This window comes from Electrophorus electricus, chromosome 6, assembly GCF_041902795.1.
Source record: "Electrophorus electricus isolate QZ-2024a chromosome 6, ASM4190279v1, whole genome shotgun sequence".
In the NCBI taxonomy this organism is placed as follows: Eukaryota; Metazoa; Chordata; class Actinopteri; order Gymnotiformes; family Gymnotidae; genus Electrophorus; species Electrophorus electricus.
In genome coordinates this window covers 22,035,281-22,054,351 of record NC_137502.1, presented here as the reverse complement: position 1 = coordinate 22,054,351, position 19,071 = coordinate 22,035,281, and the positions used below count along the sequence as shown (strand labels likewise).

Below are 19,071 nucleotides of genomic sequence, written 5' to 3'. Positions count from 1 at the left end.
GGAAATAACAGAGAACCAGCGAACTATAATGCTATATGTTGATACCAGATTACCAACAGGATAATGGCTGACACATAAGACTTGCGGGTCCCTTTTGCCTGTATGTGCTTGAACCCCGAATTGCGGGTTTAGCTAAAGCTTATTTTCCAATTTTAATTTTATTGCTTATTAGATAATAAAGTTTTGTCATTATTAATTGGGTGTGTCTTTTCTTTACCCATCTTCCCCAATCCTGCATCCATCATTGAAATCTTAAAATTTAACCCTTACCTTTTGTCCACCCCGCATTTACAAACAACACTTATTTTCCAACCATTTATTACAAACAACATTCCATATAAGAAACATTAGCCCTGTGTGTTTTGTCAAAATTGTGCTGCCCTCTTGGCAGTGCTCTGTAAAGAAAAATATATCCTTCACGTGTAAAAAAAGTCTTTCTGAATGAGGTACAAGGGTCAAAATAAATGCACGCACACAGGTTTATCTGCTCTCAAACTGTTTTCATTGTGCTTGCAACATGAAGGAGTGTTATATGCTACCGCAGAGCATTCAGGACAGCAAACACACCAAGCACTCATAATGAAGCACACATACCGAAAAATATGTGGCCACAGAGCGTTCAGGACATCCTTTTGATATGGCTCTCAGAGGAAATATAGCCCTTTATTAAAAATAAACTAAAAATTTATGGTACTGCTCACATACCATCATGCAAATACTGAAGTGAGCATTTCGAAAATGAATTATCAAAGATTTGTGAATCAACTGATTGTTTCTGGATCTTTTTAAGGGTAGGGTGACAAATGTTACTCACTGGCCTCCAGTTAAATGGAATGGAATTGCAGTTTAGAGTAAACTGGTTTGAACTCTATTTGCAATGGGCCTACAGATAGGCCTGTTTCAGGAAGTTGACACATTAGAACCCGAGCCATTAAGGGGTTTTCATGGAAGTGTCCACAGTACGACCTCTGCGACTATTGGAAATCTGTCAAGAAATATTGTAATCTGAGTTCTGAAAAAAAAAGAAGATTATAATCAGAGTTCATTTGCGTTTTAAAGCTAGGAGGAATACCTGGAGAAAACTAATAGAGACGTACCTTCATCTGCGTGTAAAAAAAGTCTTTCTGAATGAAGTGCGACTAGGTACAAGGGTCAAAATAAATGCAAGTAAAATTAAGAGACGTACCTTCATCTGCGATTAAAAATTTCGCGCCGCAGCAGGAGAAACAGTGTAACAGGGATTTGGATCTGATGTTGTAATTTAACAATGAAGCAGGGCAGCCCAGTTTCGCAAGAGCCAGCCAGGTCCAGATGAAAAACAGTTCGTTCCCGAGATAAAGAGCGACGGTGTCTCCTGGCTTCGGACAGATGTGCTCCAGAAGTGTATTAGCGACTTTATTGCTGATTTTGTCGGCGTACTTGTAAGAATATGACTGATATGACTGGAATATGACTGGAAAAAAAATAATTGCATGGAACAGATCAGGGAAATTACAACACAGTGATGAGTCATGAATGAAACAATTAAAATGAGTCTTTATTTCACTGCACCACACTGGTTTTTCTGGTACTTGTGAGGGGCAAGTCAGACTTATGTATCAAACAACTATCCAACTATCGAACAATTATGCTTGAAATACAAGCTTTCAAACTGAAAATGAACATAAAATAAGGTCAGGGACAGTATCAAGGCAGATGTAGCCACAGTATTTTTTCCAAAGTAGAAATAATGTGGCAATTTCTTGCAACAGAATTATCTGTTGTGTTGTCTGTGCTGTGACTACTTATTAACGTATTTAGATGACATGTTGCCTTGTCTATATAAACATAAAGTAAACATCAACTAGGATCAACTTGTACAACATATGGTGGCTCTTTAATCACATCCTTACACCTGAGTAGGGCTGCAGTTAAACTCACATTAGTTCAAAATGCATTACATTTAAACAACAAATGATCAGACAGGTTTTTGTTTTCTACATAAATTTTGCATCCTTACACAATATATCACCAAAAAACATGTTTTTTTGTTTTTTTTTTGCGATGGTTAGCTAGATAGCACATGATAAAATAGAAACACATCGCTGTAGCTGAGAGTTGCTATTTGCCTCTCTGATCTTCCTCCTCAGTGTAAATGAGGCTCCTGCATTTTTCCCCTGTCCCTTTGGAGTGTTCCATGCTTTTCTACCATTTTGTGTATGGTTTAATCTTTCTTTTTAAAATTTGCCTTATTGTGATAATTAATAATTGCCATTACCATTTAATTCTATAACTGTTTCCTAGGCTGTGCAATTCCACTGCTTTCTGTTCTGCCTTCTTACCACAATTACAGTTCTGAGTGAAATGTCACATGTGTCAAGCATCCCCAGAAGGACAGACACACTGAAGAGCATGCTTGTGACTTTCAAACTTGAGAAAAGAAACTACACTCCTCTTTGCTCAGATACATATTCAGGTATGACACACAATAAATCAAATCACAGTGAATCACACATCAGTTGTGTGAACTCAGAAGTAACTCTGACCCACTACAATGGAGCTGTACTAGCCATTTGTAAGCAGAACATAACCCTGCCTGCTCTCCTGCAGGGCATGCACAGGTTAGGATATACGGGCAGGATCGAAACCCTCCTTCACCAGGGACATGTTTATGTGTTTAAAGGTTTCCATAAGCTTTGTACTGGATGTTCTCAGGCATTTCATGCATATTCAGGACCTGTTTTGAATAAAAGAGTCCTTAATATCTGTACTATCTATAAGTTGCTGTACAAATACACCAGTGTTTGGGAAAAAGCAATCAGGAAGACAGTGCGGTGCATTATTATAAATAAAAGGAAAGACAAACACAGCCCCCTGCCTGCCAAACACACACACCACCAAAAAACACACAGGTATACACACAGAGACATATACACAGCAAAAAAATAACACAAACATATAGATACAAATACATTACAAACCTTTAGAAACATCAGATTTCCCACATGTTTTTTCATTAATCATGAGTTGATGACATAAAAATGGTGAAAGTTCTCTCCTTCTCTCTCTCTTTCTCCTCGTTATAATCTCAGTCTTCCGTCACAGATGGAACTGAAAATGTCCTCCATCATAGCCATGTAAGTCTTCTTCTCATCATCCAGGAAGTAAAGTGGGTCCTGGATGGTCTTTGGGTTGAATCCCTCCTCAGCCAGCTTCACCTTCATTTGTTTAAAGGTGCTGGTGATGTTCATCGCCCTCTAGAGGACAGCAGGGGGAACTTAGACTTACTGTGATTCATGGTCCTGCATAAATTGTCTATAGCCCTTCCATTCAAGTGACTAGAAACAGTAACCGTGGTAAAAACAAAAAACCTGGACATTGTCCCAGCCCAATGGACTGTAAGAATGATGGATATTGGGACATTTTAAATGAAGAAGTTTGTGTGTCATTTCAGTGCCAGTGATTGGGCGGTGAGGGAGTTTGAATGTTTACCTGGATCCTAATGAAACGTGGTCTGCTGTATGCAGGCAGGTAGCTCTCCACGTGTTGATGCATGACAGAGCCATCAAAAGCCATCCCCTCTCTCAACCTCACAGCAGCCATTCCTATTCCACCTTCGTGACCTAAGCCAATAAAACAACAGAATTAAAAAAGGCTTTCTGCTCCACGTCAAAGCCATTAAGCTACTGCTACTAAACTAAGATTCATGATACCATTATTCTCACTATAAAAGTACAATGTGAAATCATTTGGAGGCTGTATATACATAAACTAATAAAGAATTTTTAAAAATGCACAAATCCTAATGCAAATTACAAAGTACAAAGATACAAGAGTAAAATGAATAAAATATGAGTGTGCTGTTACTTGGGTCTGTATAATCTAAACTAATGCAGCTAAACTAATATAGCCAAACTAGCATCTTAGCCAGCTTGTCTCCAACAGTACCATAAAGTGGTCCAAGAGCCCTGGACCTGTTGACCTCTGGAGTAATCACTGAACAGCTCCTGCTGTGGTGTAATAGTGCCTAATACCCGCTGCTTTCTGAGTGATGAATTCAATACCTGGCACTTTGACTCCATAGACATTTGACTCCTCGATGAAATCAAGCATGATTAAAATATCAGTGACTTCAGTGGTAGCAACATTCTCTCCCTTCCACCTGCCACATGGGAAAAACAGGTTACACACAATATAAACATTAACAGGCTTAGCTGGCTTGGAGAACGAATACCTGAAAGTATCCCCAGTTCGGTCCTGGAAATAGACGAAGCCCTCCCGGTCAACTCTCATGAGGTCTCCACTGTTAAAGTACACATCTCCCTCCTGAAACACGTTCCTCAGTGTCTTCTTGTCTGTCTGCTGTTGGTTGTTTGCATAGCCACTAAACGGAGCCACTTTAGAGATCTTAGCCACTAGCAGGCCTGTCTCACCTACACACACACATACACACACACACACACACACACACTCTATTCAGCTACTGGATGGATTACTGTTTTAAATCATGGGTCTTTGACTCATGCAGTAGCAAAGCACAGCGTGCAGCGAGGTGGAAAACTGCTTTCTTCTTAACAGATAATTAGTGTTTGCCAACACGTACTCTATGTGACCTAGGTCATGTTTTCCTAGGGCATCTGAAACATCCATCATGCAAGGAAAGGGCTTCAGAACCCATGGGTAGCAGTAATAGTGCTGTATAAAGGCCTACCTGTAACAACCTCCATACCGAAACCTCTGGAATCTCTGACTGGTTTTTCACTCTCAGTATCATACATAAGAAGAGCAAAGAGTTCAGCTATCTACACACACACGCACACACACACGTACACGCACACAGGCACACATACAAAAACCAGGAAAATATTAATAACAGTATACACAATAGTGTAAATTATTTATAATGTACCTACATCCAGTCATGTCAAAATATTCTCCATCCAAACATCCCTCATATAGTGAGCATTTATTGAGGTAGTGAGCATTTGTGATCTATAATGAATAGTAGTGAGCTGTATTGAGATATACTGTGACCTGTCTTGACCCATAATAAGTGGTTGAGAGCTGTAATGATTGGTAAAGAGTGGTAGTGAGCTAGAGTGATTGTGAGTGGTAATGAGTGGTAGTGAGGTGTAATTAGAGGTCATGAGCTGTAGTGAGTTGTAATCATGAGCGATGAATTAGCTTTAATGAGTAGTCGTAAGTGATTGTGAGCTGGAATGAGCAATAGTCAATGGTAATGAGATGTAGTGAGCTGTAATGTAATGAGCTTAACTGAGCTACAATGAGTGTAGTGTGTTGTAGTGAGTCGTAGTAAGCAGCTGTGAACTGTGATAGTGAACTGTAATGAGCGGTACTGAAATGTAGTAAGCTTTGGTTAGCTGTAGTGAGTAGTAATGAGCTGTAGTGAACAGTAGTAAACCGTAATGAGCAGTATTGAGCTGCATTGAATGATAGTAAGCTGTAGTGAGTGGTAGTCCACGCTAGTGAGTTGTTGTGAACAGTAGTGAGCTGTAGTGAGTTGTCATGAGTGGTATTGAGCTTTATTGAGTATTAGAGAGCCATAATGAGCAGTAGAGAACTGTAAGCGGTTGAGAACAAACGTATGGCAGTAAGCTGTAGTGAGAAGTTGTCGGTGGAGGTGGTGAGCTGTAATGAGTAGCGAGGGTGATAGTGAGCTGTAATGAATTTTTGAGCTGCAGGGATTGGCTGAGAGCTATCGGGAGCTGTAATGAACTGTGATTAGCATTTGTGAGCTATACTGAACCATAATAAGTGGGCAGTAGTAAGCTTTAATGAGAGGTAGTGAACTGTAATGAGCAATTGCGAGCTGTAATGAACTGAAATGAGACATAATTACAAGTAATGGGCTGTAGTGAGCATTGGTGAGCTGTAATGAGTGGTAGTGAGCTGTAATGAATGCTTGTGAGTAGTAGTGAACTGTATTAACCTGTAGTGAGCTGGAATGAGTGGCAGTAAGCAGAAGTAAGCGGTTGTGATCTGTAAGTGTGGTCGTGAGCTATATGTCAGCTGTCTTAGTGATACTGAGCTGCAGTCAAGTATAGTGAGCTGTAATTAACTGTAGTGAGGAGTAGTGTGGTATAGCAAGCTCCCTCTCTAACCTTTACAAACACACTCATTCGTCCAATAGCTCCAATTTTCCCAGTATAGTTCATAAAGCCGATGTTTCCCTCTGTGGCGCCATAAAACTCACAAATCCGTACATGTCCAAAACGCTGCAGGAACTCTATCCATGTGTTGGCACGAATACTGTTCCCGATCACTATCCGCACATTGTTCACACATTGATTCTCTGCCTGAGACACAAATGAACAGCAGAGAGAAACACGGGTGTTGCACTGTTGGTGAAGGACTGGTGTGTTAGTTTCTGTGATGGCTAGTGTGTCACCTTGGGTGTGTTGCAGAGGTAGCGCATGGTCTCGCCAATGTACTGGATCACCGTCACATTGTGTTTTCTACAGTCGTTCCAGAACTGAGATGCAGAGAACTTCCTCTTCAACACCACTCTGATGCCTACACACATACACAAGCACAAACACACACACATTCAGGCAATAACTTGTGACACATTAACACATATACATAAAACATATGAAATTGCCTCCCCTTAGCATTTTTTATATTTCGGTATAACACCGTTTCACAGCAGCTAGAACCACTACCAGGTTAGAACCTGCGCAGCTTATAGACAGTCATACGTTATGAATGCATGTATATGCTTCTTGTGTTATATTTGTTCATTAACAGCATATTAATGAACAATCTAAGCAGGACTGACCAGTGTAGAACATTTCATTCTGAGGCTGACCTTACAATCCAAATCCTACATCCAATTTCACTCAGAAAAAGAGCTGGACTTTTCAGTGAATGAGGCAGGACGTGGGAGATGTTGATATACCCTCCATGTTCTGTCTACATTTTGGTGGAGAACTACACTCAATCATTGAGATCAAGCTGTGTGTGTGACATGTCCTCCTTTAACATCCAAACAATCTCAGTTTTCAGTGTTTGTGCCTTCTTCTCAGATTAGGAACTCTTCACACTGCATCTCTAGAATATTTAAAATCTTTACTTTATTCTTTCCTACATGTGTGTAATGGAAGGTTGTTACACACACACACACCTGAAAGTATTCCTAACTGGATCCTGGAAGTAGATAAATTTGTTGTCGATTTTCATCAGGTCTTGATAGGTCTGCTACAATGACCAGCTATTCAAGGTGTGTTGTTTTTACATGCATATAAAATATGAGTTGAAATCAATAACACTCTAAATGTAGGTATATGGACAGAAATTGAGTTGTATTAGACAGTTAGATTGAACTGGATTGTAAAATAGTAACACACTCAATGTAGTTAGCTAGTTATTAACTGGCATGGTCAGGTTTAAAGTTGTGTTAAATGAGATTTTTTAAAATCAACATTCTTTAATGCTGCGTTTTTTACAGCCTAGCAGTAGGAACAAACGCAAGAATACGAAGCACAAATATACCAGTTGGTACCAGATACCAATGACAAAACCGTGGTATTTGCAAATACAAATGACTTTTCACTAGCTGATCGGTTGTCCATCCCCTTTCCGTGTCCCCCAGAAACAACATTTCCATTGTACTGCGACTGGATTTGCAGCATTTCTGAAGTTGTATGTTTTCCGAATTTGCATCGTGTTTCCGAAATGTAGTGCATATGTTATCATTTTGAATAAAGCGTCTTCCGATTTTGTATAGCGTTCATAAATTTGCATCGCGTTTCTGAAAAATGTTGTCGTTTTGATGAATGTGATTTGTGTAGTTGCAGCGGATTGTTTTCATTTGCAGGGTGTTTGGTAACTTGGGTCTTCCTGGCCACCATACTTTTTCATGGCATTTCCTTGAGAACTTAACTGTTACACTGCAGAATGTAAGCGGGAGCTCGGTCAAATGTATTAAAAAAAGCGTTTAATGAAAAGTAAAAGACGATAATACACACTACAAATCCAAACACAGCGAAAACAGACATCTACAAAGGGTCATAACCTGGTCACAACAAGGTTGTGGAATAAGCTTATTCCACGATGTTGGAATAAACGGGTATTTCTAAACAATGATAGGAAAACTAATGAGACGCGGGGGGGGCGTGCTAACAAGGGGGCCATGGCAACATGTGTAAAACGAAGTAAACAGAAGGCACATGAAGTCCCTTGCTATGAATTTGAAAAGGATTGGTGTGAATCTGAGAAGGATTGGTTTGTTAGTTTCTGTGAGGGCTGGTGTGTTGCAGTCGTTCCAGAACTGAGATGCAGAGGATACCCTTCTCAACACCACCATGATGTCTACACACAAATATACACACCCCAACATGTTCAGGCATGAATCTAGTCCACCTCTTACACACTAAGATACATTCAGTCAAACCCATATATAATCAAAACTCTCAACTGGGATATGTGAGACTGAACAGGATGAAAACTTCTGCCATTTCAGTACTGCAAAGACTAATACTGAAATAACATGGTCCTACACCCATGACAAATACTGCAATAAGATGATCCTAAAAATTGTCACGATTTGACCCTGTCTCTTTTCTTCTGGTACTGTTTCTTTTGTCTGTTAGCCATGTGCTCTTGTTTACTTCTTGGCCCTGCTTTGATTTCCTTGCTGTTGGTTCTGGCTGTTTTCCTGTCAGTCCTGACATATGCTCTTGTCTACTTCTTAGCCCCACCTTTTTTTACTCTCCCCTCCCTTGTTACCTATTATGCTAGCCATTATGGTCATTGTCTCTAACTTACCTTTATCTACTGTGCATTTATACCCCTCCATTCTCTGTCAACAGTGTGAAGTATTTGTTTTGCTGTTCTGGCTAGTTCAGTGGTGGGTCTGCCTGCTTCCTGTTTTGTGGTTTTTCGTTGTGGTCCCAGTTTTTGGTCTTTGTGTTTTATTTCCTGTTTAACAATGATGAGATATGGATATTTCGTTTCACCGTGCCCTGGACACTGGATTGTGGAAGTAACATTTAAGAGGCTTTAAAACATTTGCTATTGCAGCCTGGTTCATCTATTCCATGTATTTCATACAGAATACTTCACCACTGTAAAGTTGCAGCGAACATCAGCAGAATCACGAGGACGGATCAAGGATCAGTAAGGTCCTAGATCAATATAGGTTCTTGCTATCCAAGCTCTATTCCACCGATGGGTTCTGTTCTGTTGCTCCTATCATTTCCTGTGAGAGGTCCAGAGGTTTATACTGGAACATTATGCTCCCCTTCAGGTTTCTTTATGCTATGTGAAACACAATTTAATTTGTGTTTGAAAGTCCAGTGGAGGAGTACAAGAAGGCAACCTACATGCTATCATTTTTGGATGGCCCGGCTTGAGTTTGGGCTAATATATTAGTCCAGCAAGTACATGCAGGATTGTGGAAAGTAGTCAATTTAATATTAAATTGGTATCTAGATTGGTAATATTATCTAGATAGGTAATATTAGATTGGTATCTTTGTGCTTTGGTTTGTCTCATTGGATTATCATTTGGTTGGTTACGGTAGGCTCTGAGTTCACTTACTTTTGCCTTAGATTCTGTGAAATTCAAGGCTTGTTGTCTAACAAGGCTAGTTGTTAGTTGCTTGCTAGCAGTAATTACTCACTACAGGTGTAGTTTCGCCCTGACCTTAGGTGTGAATTGAGGGGCAGGCTCAGCACTTATTGAACTGAGTTAAATTAGGACGACTCCGTCTGTAGCGGTAATCAACATCTGGAGGAGGTTTGGTGATGTTCTCAATCAGTTCATCTACATCTCACCTACAGGACTTCACAAACTCAACTAAGTATCTTCTCATATTATCTCAATCCTTTATCTCATACATCCACAAATCAAGCATCTGAAATGTGCTTCACAGTTCCTGTCCACATATCCCACAGATCTCCCTGGCGCAATCATAGACGTTGCAATCTCAGCAACCTCACTGACTCACAACGCTTCACACCATCACAGATCGTGGTGGCAGGAGGGCTCTGGAACTGCCAATCTGCTGTCCAGAAGGCTGACTTCATCTCAGCATTAGCATCCCTCCACTCCCTACACTTCCTGGCTCTAACAAAAACATGGATCACTCCTGAGAACTCGGCGACTCCGGCTGCCCTGTCCTCTGCCTTTTCATTCACCCATTCTCCGAGGCGTCTCGGCAGGGGTGGCGGCACAGGTTTACTATTGTCTCGAGAGTGGCGTTTCACTCCACTTTCCTTCTCTACACTTTCCATCTCCTCTTTTGAATTTCTTGCCATTACAGTGTCTTTCCCCACCAAATTTCTTATCATTGTCATCTACTGCCCTCCAGGTTCCCTAGATCACTTCATTGATGAGCTTGATATCCTTTAATTCCCCATTGAAGGAAATTCCCCATTGAAGGAAATCCACTCATTCTCCTTGGTGACTTCAACCTTCCATCAGACAAGCTGCATTCCTCCCACATTCTTCTGCTGTTGACAGCATTTGACCTCACCTTCAACCACTCTCCTCTGACTCACATAGCAGGCAATGTTTTGGACCTGATCTTCACCCATACCACCACAACATCAGACATCAGTCACCCCCCCTCCAACTCTTGGACCATCACTTTTTATCCTTCTCTCTCCCTTCTCTTTCCATCCAGTCCTCTCCAACATGTTCCTCCTTCCTCCATCGCAATCTGCACTCTATAACTCCCTCTTCCCTTACTTCTACTATTTTGTCCACCCTTCCTCACCCTGACTCTCTATCCTTTCTCTCTTTGGATACAGTTACAAATACTTTCATTTCTACACTCTCCTCATCAATGAATGTGCCCTCTCTCCTCTAGACTTGCTAAGTCCTCCCCACCTACCCCCTGGCTAACAGAAACACTTAGCTGCCACAGGAGAGAACTAAGAACTGCAGAGAGGTGGTGGAGGAACTCTTGCATAGATTCAGACCTTAGCTCATACAAGTCTCTCCTTTCCAAGTTGTCACTGGAAGTAACATCTGCAAAGTCATCCTAGTACAGAGAGAAATTCGAATCATCATCATCTGATCCACGCAAGCTCTTCACTATTTTTTCTTCTCTCCTTAATTCTCCCCCTCTCCCTCCTTCCTCATCTCTTACTCCGGAGGATTTTATTACCTTCTTTGAGGAGAAGGTTGCAGCAATCCACCAGTCTTTTTCCTCTGTTCCCACTCCTCCAACCAACGTGCATTCCCCAACATCCAACTCTCTGACTTCTTTTTCTCCTCTCTCCTCAGATGAAATTCTTCAACTCCTGACTTCCAGCAATCCAACCACATGTCCACTGGATCCAATTCCTTCTGTTCTGTTCCAGACAATTGCAAGAGATCTGCTTACTTTCATCTCTGTCATCATCAACAACTCCTTATCTTCTGGATATGTACCTACTGCATTAAAAACCGCCAGGGTGGTACCAATCCTCAAGAAGGCCACTCTTGACAGCTCCAGCGTTACCAACTACAGACCGGTATCATTTCTCTCTTTCTTCTCAAAAGCCCTTGAATGAGCAGTTTATAATCAATTATTTCCTTTTCTCACCCAGAACCAGCTGCATGATCCCAATCAGTCTGGCTACAAACCGGCACATTCTACAGCAACGGCCCTCATAGTGGTGACTGAGAAACTTCATGCCGCTAAAGCTGCCAAACAGTCATCTGTTTTGATTCTTCTAGACCTTTCAGCAGCCTTTGACACAGTGAACTACAACATTCTTCTCTCTGTTCTTTCCAGGCTTGGTGTGACTGTCTCTGCTTGGAGATGGTTTCAGTCCTATCTGGAGGGATGGTCCTATCAGGTGACATGGAGAGGATCCACATCCAAACTGCAGACTCTCCACTGGTGTTCCACAAGGCTCAGTATTGGGCCCCCTTCTCTTCTCTTTGTATACTCGTTCTCTTGGTGATGTAATATCTTCTCATGGTTTCTCCTACCACTGCTATGCCAATGACACTCAATTATTTCTTTCTTTTCCACCCTCTGACACGCAGGTCTCCAGACGTATCTCGGCATGCTTGACTGACAATGCCTCATAGATGACAGCCCACCACTTGAAGCTCAACCCCAGTAAAACTAAGCTTCTGTTCATCCCAGGTACTCCCAATCCTTACCATGACCTCACTGTTTCCTTTGAGAACTCCCTGGTATCACCATCCGAAGCTGCCCTTAGCCTGGGCGTAACTTTGGACAACCAGTTGTCGTTCTCAACTCATGTTTCTAATCTAACCTGCTCTTGCAGATTCCTCCTTTGTAACATACGAAGGATTCGACCCTTTCTTTTGCAGAAAGCTACCCAGGTGCTTGTGCAGTCTCTTGTGATCTCAAAGCTAGACTACTGCAACTCGCTACTGGCTGGTCTTCCTCTAAGACCCATCAAACCTCTACAACTTGTCCAGAATGCAGCAGCATGATTGTTCTTCAATCTTCCAAAATTCACACGTTACTCCACTGCTGTGCTCCCTTCATTGGCTCCTTGTAGCTGCATGCGTCAGATTTAAAACATTGATGCTTGCCTACAAAGCCAAAAATGGACCAGCTCCTTCATACATGAGGTCAATGGTCAAAGCCTGATCCGTACCTTGAGTACTTCGAACCTCAAGTGCGGCTCGGCTTTAAATACCTTACTTCAGGTCTCATGGATGACAAGCATTGAGACCATTTTCTGTCCTGGCTCCAAGATGGTGGAATGAACTCCCACTTGCTGTCCGGACAGCAGAGTTCCTTGCAGTCTTCAAACGCGGTCAGAAGACTGTGATGGACAAGCGTTAAGCAGGACGCGGGGACGAGGCACGTTGAACATAAACATACGTTTTATTTACACATGAAACATACACGTCTTAACACAGACTACCTAGATCAAACACAGACAACTTTGACGATACAAAACAAGATTTATATACACTCATGTCAATTACACACAACAAGGATCAGGTGCACAACACAAGAGGGTGTGGCAATACGAACACACACAGACATGCAAACGAACTTGAGGGGGGAGGGGCCGTACCATGACAAAGACCCATCTATTTGCAGAATATTTAAAGGACAACTGACACTGCTCCCTTATTGGCTGACTAATTTAGTACTTATTGTAGGGCACTGTTTATGTTGTTTAACAAACTAGCACTTATTGTTAATAGCACTTATCATTGTTTAAGATAGACCTTATGTATTTTGCACTTCTAGGTATCAGCATTCATCCCTGTATTCTACAGTATTCTAGTTCATTGGTGTGTTTAATTCTAACCTACTATACTGTACTTGGATATATTCTATGAGTAAATGACAAAGCACTTTTGTAAGTCGCTCTGGAAAAGAGTGTCTGTTAAATGCCGTAAATGTAAATGTAAATATAAATAAAAGTAAATAATATGACTCTATATCTACTTAAATAAACCCAACATCAAAATCAGTTGTCTCCACAGTAACCTATTATCAACATCCTCAGTCTGTCTCATGATGTTGCTATAAGATAATGATTATAATGATTATAACATAATTATCTTATTATAAAGTTGGAACATTTAAAGCAGCACATTTTACGACGTTTTAAACTGACATGTAAATGGCGTAAAATATGGAGTTTTTGATGGTTTTTGCTGTGTATACGGTGTAGTGAAAAATAACGAATAGCGTCCAAAACGCCGCCTTTTTCGCCGTTTTACAACTAAAGCGCGTTTAGGTTTGAGGTGAATTTTGACCACTTTGGCTTTCCAAATTTTAAAACTTTGATGGTTTATGCGGTGTACTTATGGCATAGTGAAAAAATAACGGCGTATTTTGCGGCGTAAAAACGTCCAAAACGCCGCTTTTTCGACGTTTAACAAATAAAACGCGTTTAGTTTGAGGCATATTTTGACCACTTTCCACAGGTCCGCGACTTTATTACTCATGTTGTCGTCTTGAAGGTAAGTAACTATAGACATTCCAAAATTGTATAAAACGGAAATTTCTTCCTAAACCTAATTCTCTTGGACCTTAGCGAAATAATATTTGTAATGTATCTACAGTCCTGGAAAAAATAAGGAATGTATAAATAAGGAATGTATAAAAATCCTAAAATGAAGCTCGTTACTAATAAAACCGTGTACATTATTTCCATTCTTCGCAGCTCTGTTGCTTGTGAGCATGAGTTGGGTAAAGTTAAAAAAGAGCCTAATTATATAATATGCCCTGATATAGACGACGAAGCGGAAAAACCTGCTCTAACAAATCTGCATTTATATTTAAAGTGTCAGAGAAAGCGCTGGCTCTAGACCAATCAAATCTGGGAGAAAACGTCAAGTCTCGGATGCTTCACGCAACGGTCTATAATTACTTTTGAAAAGATTACATAATTATCTATTAACCTATCTACAAATGTATTATCGATCTATTACTATCATTATCGTCACTATTATATCATTTTTAATATTCTCAACACAATGAGGCCAAATTATGTAATATTCTTTTCAATTGAGTTTAACATTGGAACTCTTAGCAAATGTAAAAATGATAGCGAGAGTTCCATTTAGCTGTACTGAATTCATTAAGGCATACAAAGATGCAAGTTCATCCTTTTGTTTTGTAAACTCCATTGAGCTTCTGTCTACTGCACCCAGCTGTCCAGAGATTTTTAACTCCGGGCCTGGGAATGCACTGTTCTGTGTGAACAGAAGCTTAGAAATGTTGGTCAATTCTACAAGCCATGTAACGCCATATACTTGCTAGCTTGAAACCCTGGCTGTGCTGGAAATAGCCTAGTACATACTATTCACATACTGATTGGACCCCAATCACAAAAGGGCATTTTACCCCAAGGAAGGTCACATAGATAAATTATTTTTTTATTAACAAGTGTATTTTCAATAAAAAGCCAACACCACCCAAAATACACAGAACAGCACACTGCTAACAACCTAAGCAGAACAATGCTATCCAGTTACTGCAGCGCAAAGACAAGCCAACTATGTTAACAGTGGTGAATAATGGTAAAATATTAGAATGTTGACTGGCTGTAGAATGCACAGTCTGAAGCTGGGACACTCAACTAGAACATGTACCTGGAACGTGCATGACCTCCCAGTGGGAAAAGAAAAACTTGGTACAGCTGCGGTAGATGGTGGAGGGGTTTCTGAGACTAGCAACCACAAGTTGCCATCACTAGAGGGTTCATCATCATCAGATACTGCCAGAGCAGGTACATAGGAAGCTTTAGGAGGATAACCAGAGGACGTGGGCCTACAATGAGCCTTCAGCAGACGGACATGCTTTAACTTATGCACGTCATCCACAGGGGCAATGTTATATTATCCACATGGAGGGGCTCTCAGAACCTGATAAACTACTGAACTACATATGTCCTATGGCGACCCCTAGTGCTGTAGTGCAATGATAATCCAACTGTCCCATGTGTAGAGGAACCCCCTGGACCCGCTGATCATGCCACTCCTTCCAGCGACAAGTGTCCGCCAACAACCATTAATGAGTGTCCTCAAAGCCACCTTAAGTTTGGACTGGTGATCAGCCAACCAATCTGTACTTCTTCTGCTACAGGATTCTGGACCTGGCCCAGGAGAAAGTCTATGGGAAGTCTAGGCTCCTGTCCAAACATTAAAAGAAAGGGGACTGAGCGGTACACTGGTAAAGCATGGTGAAAAGCAGAAAAGCACCGACGGGGGACAGGAAGCCCAGTCCTGCTTCTGCGATGCTGGCAGAGTGCATCAAAGGTTGTGAAGAGTTCTGTTAAAACTCTTGCCCTGTCCATTGCCTGCAGGGTGGTATGAGGTAGTGCAAGACTTTGCTACCCCATAAAAGCAACAGAGCTGATGGATTAAAGAACTCTCAAAGCTTCTGCCTTGGTGTAAGTGAATGCAGCTCAGTCCATCCTTGAAAAAACATTCTGTTAAACGGTCCTGCGCCACAGAGAAATCCACTGGTCACGAATGGGGTTGGCCACATTGCGTTTAATGAATACATTGATCATTACAACTACGTTTTCTAACCCATACCAGGATGGCTCCAATACTGCAAAATCTATGGCAAATGAGAGACTGTGGCAATGTGATTCAGCTGATTTTTTGGTCGTTGTGTCTGCTGGCTCTCTTTTTACTATGATTACCTCTTCTCATGAGCTATGTAGATTACTTTGGGACTGTTCCCTTGGCTATTGGACTGTGTTGCTGTAACTATTACAGAGGCCTCACTATGACTATCAGGTACTCATTCAGTGCACTCTGTGCCCTTCAAAATGTACAATATAAAACTCTAGCTCCACTTTTGAAGCATTGCTGGCTTAGCATTTTGCAAAGGCCTAAGTATGTCCATCCAAGTTTAGGTCAGATGTTTGTCTACAAACAACATTCTAATAATATGCTCAAGTGTGAATCTGATTTTAGTGATTTTAGTAAATGTCAAATGTGCTCTGTTCAATGTTCGTTCCTTAAATAACAATGCAGCGTTTATTGCTGATTTTATTTTGGAACATAATACTGACTTATGTCTAAAATACATGTCTACCTTTGAATGCTGAGCTTATATCTTCTGCATGAGCTTTATTGATTGTGGTTATCTATTGTCCACCTAAAAGATCTCTTCAGTTTTTATTTATGACATTTTTAATCTGCTCACCTCACATTTAGCTATGTCTATTTAGGTCTCCTGTTGCTTGGTGATTTTGATATTCATGTGGACTTTAGTCGTTGCTCATTTGCTACTAAATTTTTAAATGTTCTTCAGTGTGTTGATATTACCCAGCATGTGGATTTCACCACTCATAACCAAGGTTACATTTTGACATCATTTGTTCCACTGGTATGTCTCCCACTAATATGTATGGTATTGATTTATTTATATCTGATCATAAGTTAGTATTCTTTCATCTTTCTTTACCATGTTATCAGTGAGGGCAACGGGAATCATGCCATTTCACTTTTAGGAATTTAAAACATTTCAGGACTTCTGTCATTTGGAATATGTTTAGCCAGGCCCCTATACCTGAGTCCACTAATCCTGATTATTTAGTGGTTCATTATGATAAGGTTCTCTCTGGTATCCTGAATTATCTGGCTCCTCTTAGAACATGTACTGTAATGTTTGCACATTTGGCTTGTTTGTATACTTCAGAATTATGTAAATTGAAACTTGTGGTGCCTCAAGTTTGGCCTACTGCCTCATATTAGATGGCCATTAGATGGCCATTGGAAATGTGGAAAACAGGATCAGGTGATTCCTGGAAAGCATTTAATAAAGCTACAACACCAGAATGAAGGCAAATAATGACTAGTTTGTGAACTAGTAAAGGGATGCACAGCACACAGCAGTAGCATCACAAGGAAAGCAAGGCAATGGCTTCACTGGAAAAGTGAGGAGAAAATGAAAATCACTTGGCAAGAGCTGTGGGCAATGGATGTGAGTCACATCAAGTTTTTACTTGGAGCAACTTATGACATCCTTCCAACTCCTCAGACCTTGGACAGTGGGTAGGTGAAGACCCCAAGAATAAATTACATGCAGGGGTTGGCACACTGAAGCATATTTTATCAGAGTGTAAGGTCAGTTTTTTCAGGGTCAGTATATATGAAGACAGAATAAAGTGCTTAGTGTATTACCATGTTTATTAGGGGTGCAACAATGCATTGTGCCACGATTCGTTGCAATGCAGCAATGTGATGATATGGACCATGGAAATGGACGATATTGTGTTCTGTTTATGACACAATAGCACATTTTTATAGTGTTACGTTATAAACCAGTGTTCCTTGAATTTTGTTTGTATTTTCTTTTAAATGCATTTAAATAAAAATGAATTTTTATTATTATTATAACAACAACAACAACAACAACAACAATAATAATAATAATAATAATAATAATAATAATAATTTATATATTTTGCATTGTTTGTGCTTGAGAAATAAAAAGAAATGGTTTCAGGTTAATGTCATGGACTGCTCCGCCCCCATAAATCACCTGTTACGGCCCGCCGCGTGCACCGGGATCCACATGTACTATGTTTATTTGTGTTGTAACCACACCCCCCCGGGATTGCACAGACATGCCCAGGATTTAGTATTAATGTCTTAGGTCTAGTTAAACCCCTGTCCATGTGTGCTCCCACTACGTGTGTTTAACTAGATTTGTGTAGCTGTAATGTTAGTTTGTCCCATGTCAAAGTGTAGGTGTTTATCGTTTATTGTTAAGTGTATAGTTATGTTCATTGTGTGTATGATACGTGAGTGCCACCGTTGTCTTAAATTTTTAACATCAATAAATGTTCTGCACAAACGAGGAAGTCTGTGCGTACTGACACTGCGGTACTCGGGCCAGCAGCTTAGTTACAGTTAATATATGGCAAAACTACATTTAGTTACAGTTTACACATGGACTTACGGTTATGTTGATATTGTGTTTAAAAAAAGTTGTGAGAAAATCGAATTATGAATCCTGTATTGTGAATTGAACTGAATCGTGAGCAGAGTGCATCATTACACCCCTAGTATTTATTTGATAGTTTATTTGATAGTGCCTAGAGGATAATGCATTGCTGAGCATTGTTAGTAATAAAGCTATTAGGTTTATTGGACAGAAAGCACAGGCTATAAATATTGGTCGAAGTGGTGAAGTGTGAGATTGGAAATTGCTTGTGGGCGTAGGTACAAAAAACAGTGTATTGCGTTAACTACACTCAGGCCAGACAGTGTAGTGGTGAATGTGGAGACAGTGGTGTTGAAAGTAAATGAACACTTTATTTTATAGAGTTAATTCCATTTGAGGATGCAGTGGATGAAGCATTTGAAAGGAAAAATCTAAAGTATGCAGACTTGGTGGCTTAGGTGAGAGAATGCAAGTGGCAGGCACATATAAGCGAGGTAGAGATAGGTGTGAGGGGATTTGTAGTAAAGTCTGCCACATCACTGCTTGTGCAGTTTGGCCTTAGAGGCTGTACATTAAGTGTAGCTGTGAAGGAGAATCAGAAGTAGCTGAAAGGGCTAGTCAAAGGATGTGGTTAAGGAGAGCTCAGACTAGTTGGGGTAACAATCCATAAAGGAGGAATGTCCGAGGTTGTCATGTCATTCTGTAAAGTGGTAGATTCAGATGGT

At 40.5% G+C, this 19,071-nt stretch overlaps 1 protein-coding gene across 1 annotated transcript; it reads right to left on the bottom strand.

Moving 5' to 3' along the window:
• Positions 1-2,896: 2,896 nt before the first annotated feature.
• On the bottom strand, positions 2,897-10,538 carry LOC118241218 (long-chain fatty acid transport protein 2-like). Its single transcript, XM_081715394.1, has 8 exons — positions 10,478-10,538; positions 6,389-6,513; positions 6,102-6,296; positions 4,691-4,781; positions 4,214-4,412; positions 4,044-4,141; positions 3,472-3,602; positions 2,897-3,236 (listed from the first exon to the last, which is right to left on the bottom strand). Exons 1-8 carry the CDS (start codon positions 10,536-10,538, stop codon positions 3,060-3,062), a joined length of 1,077 nt encoding a protein of 358 aa, XP_081571520.1. The 3' UTR covers positions 2,897-3,059.
• Between the last annotated feature and the right edge of the window lie 8,533 nt (positions 10,539-19,071).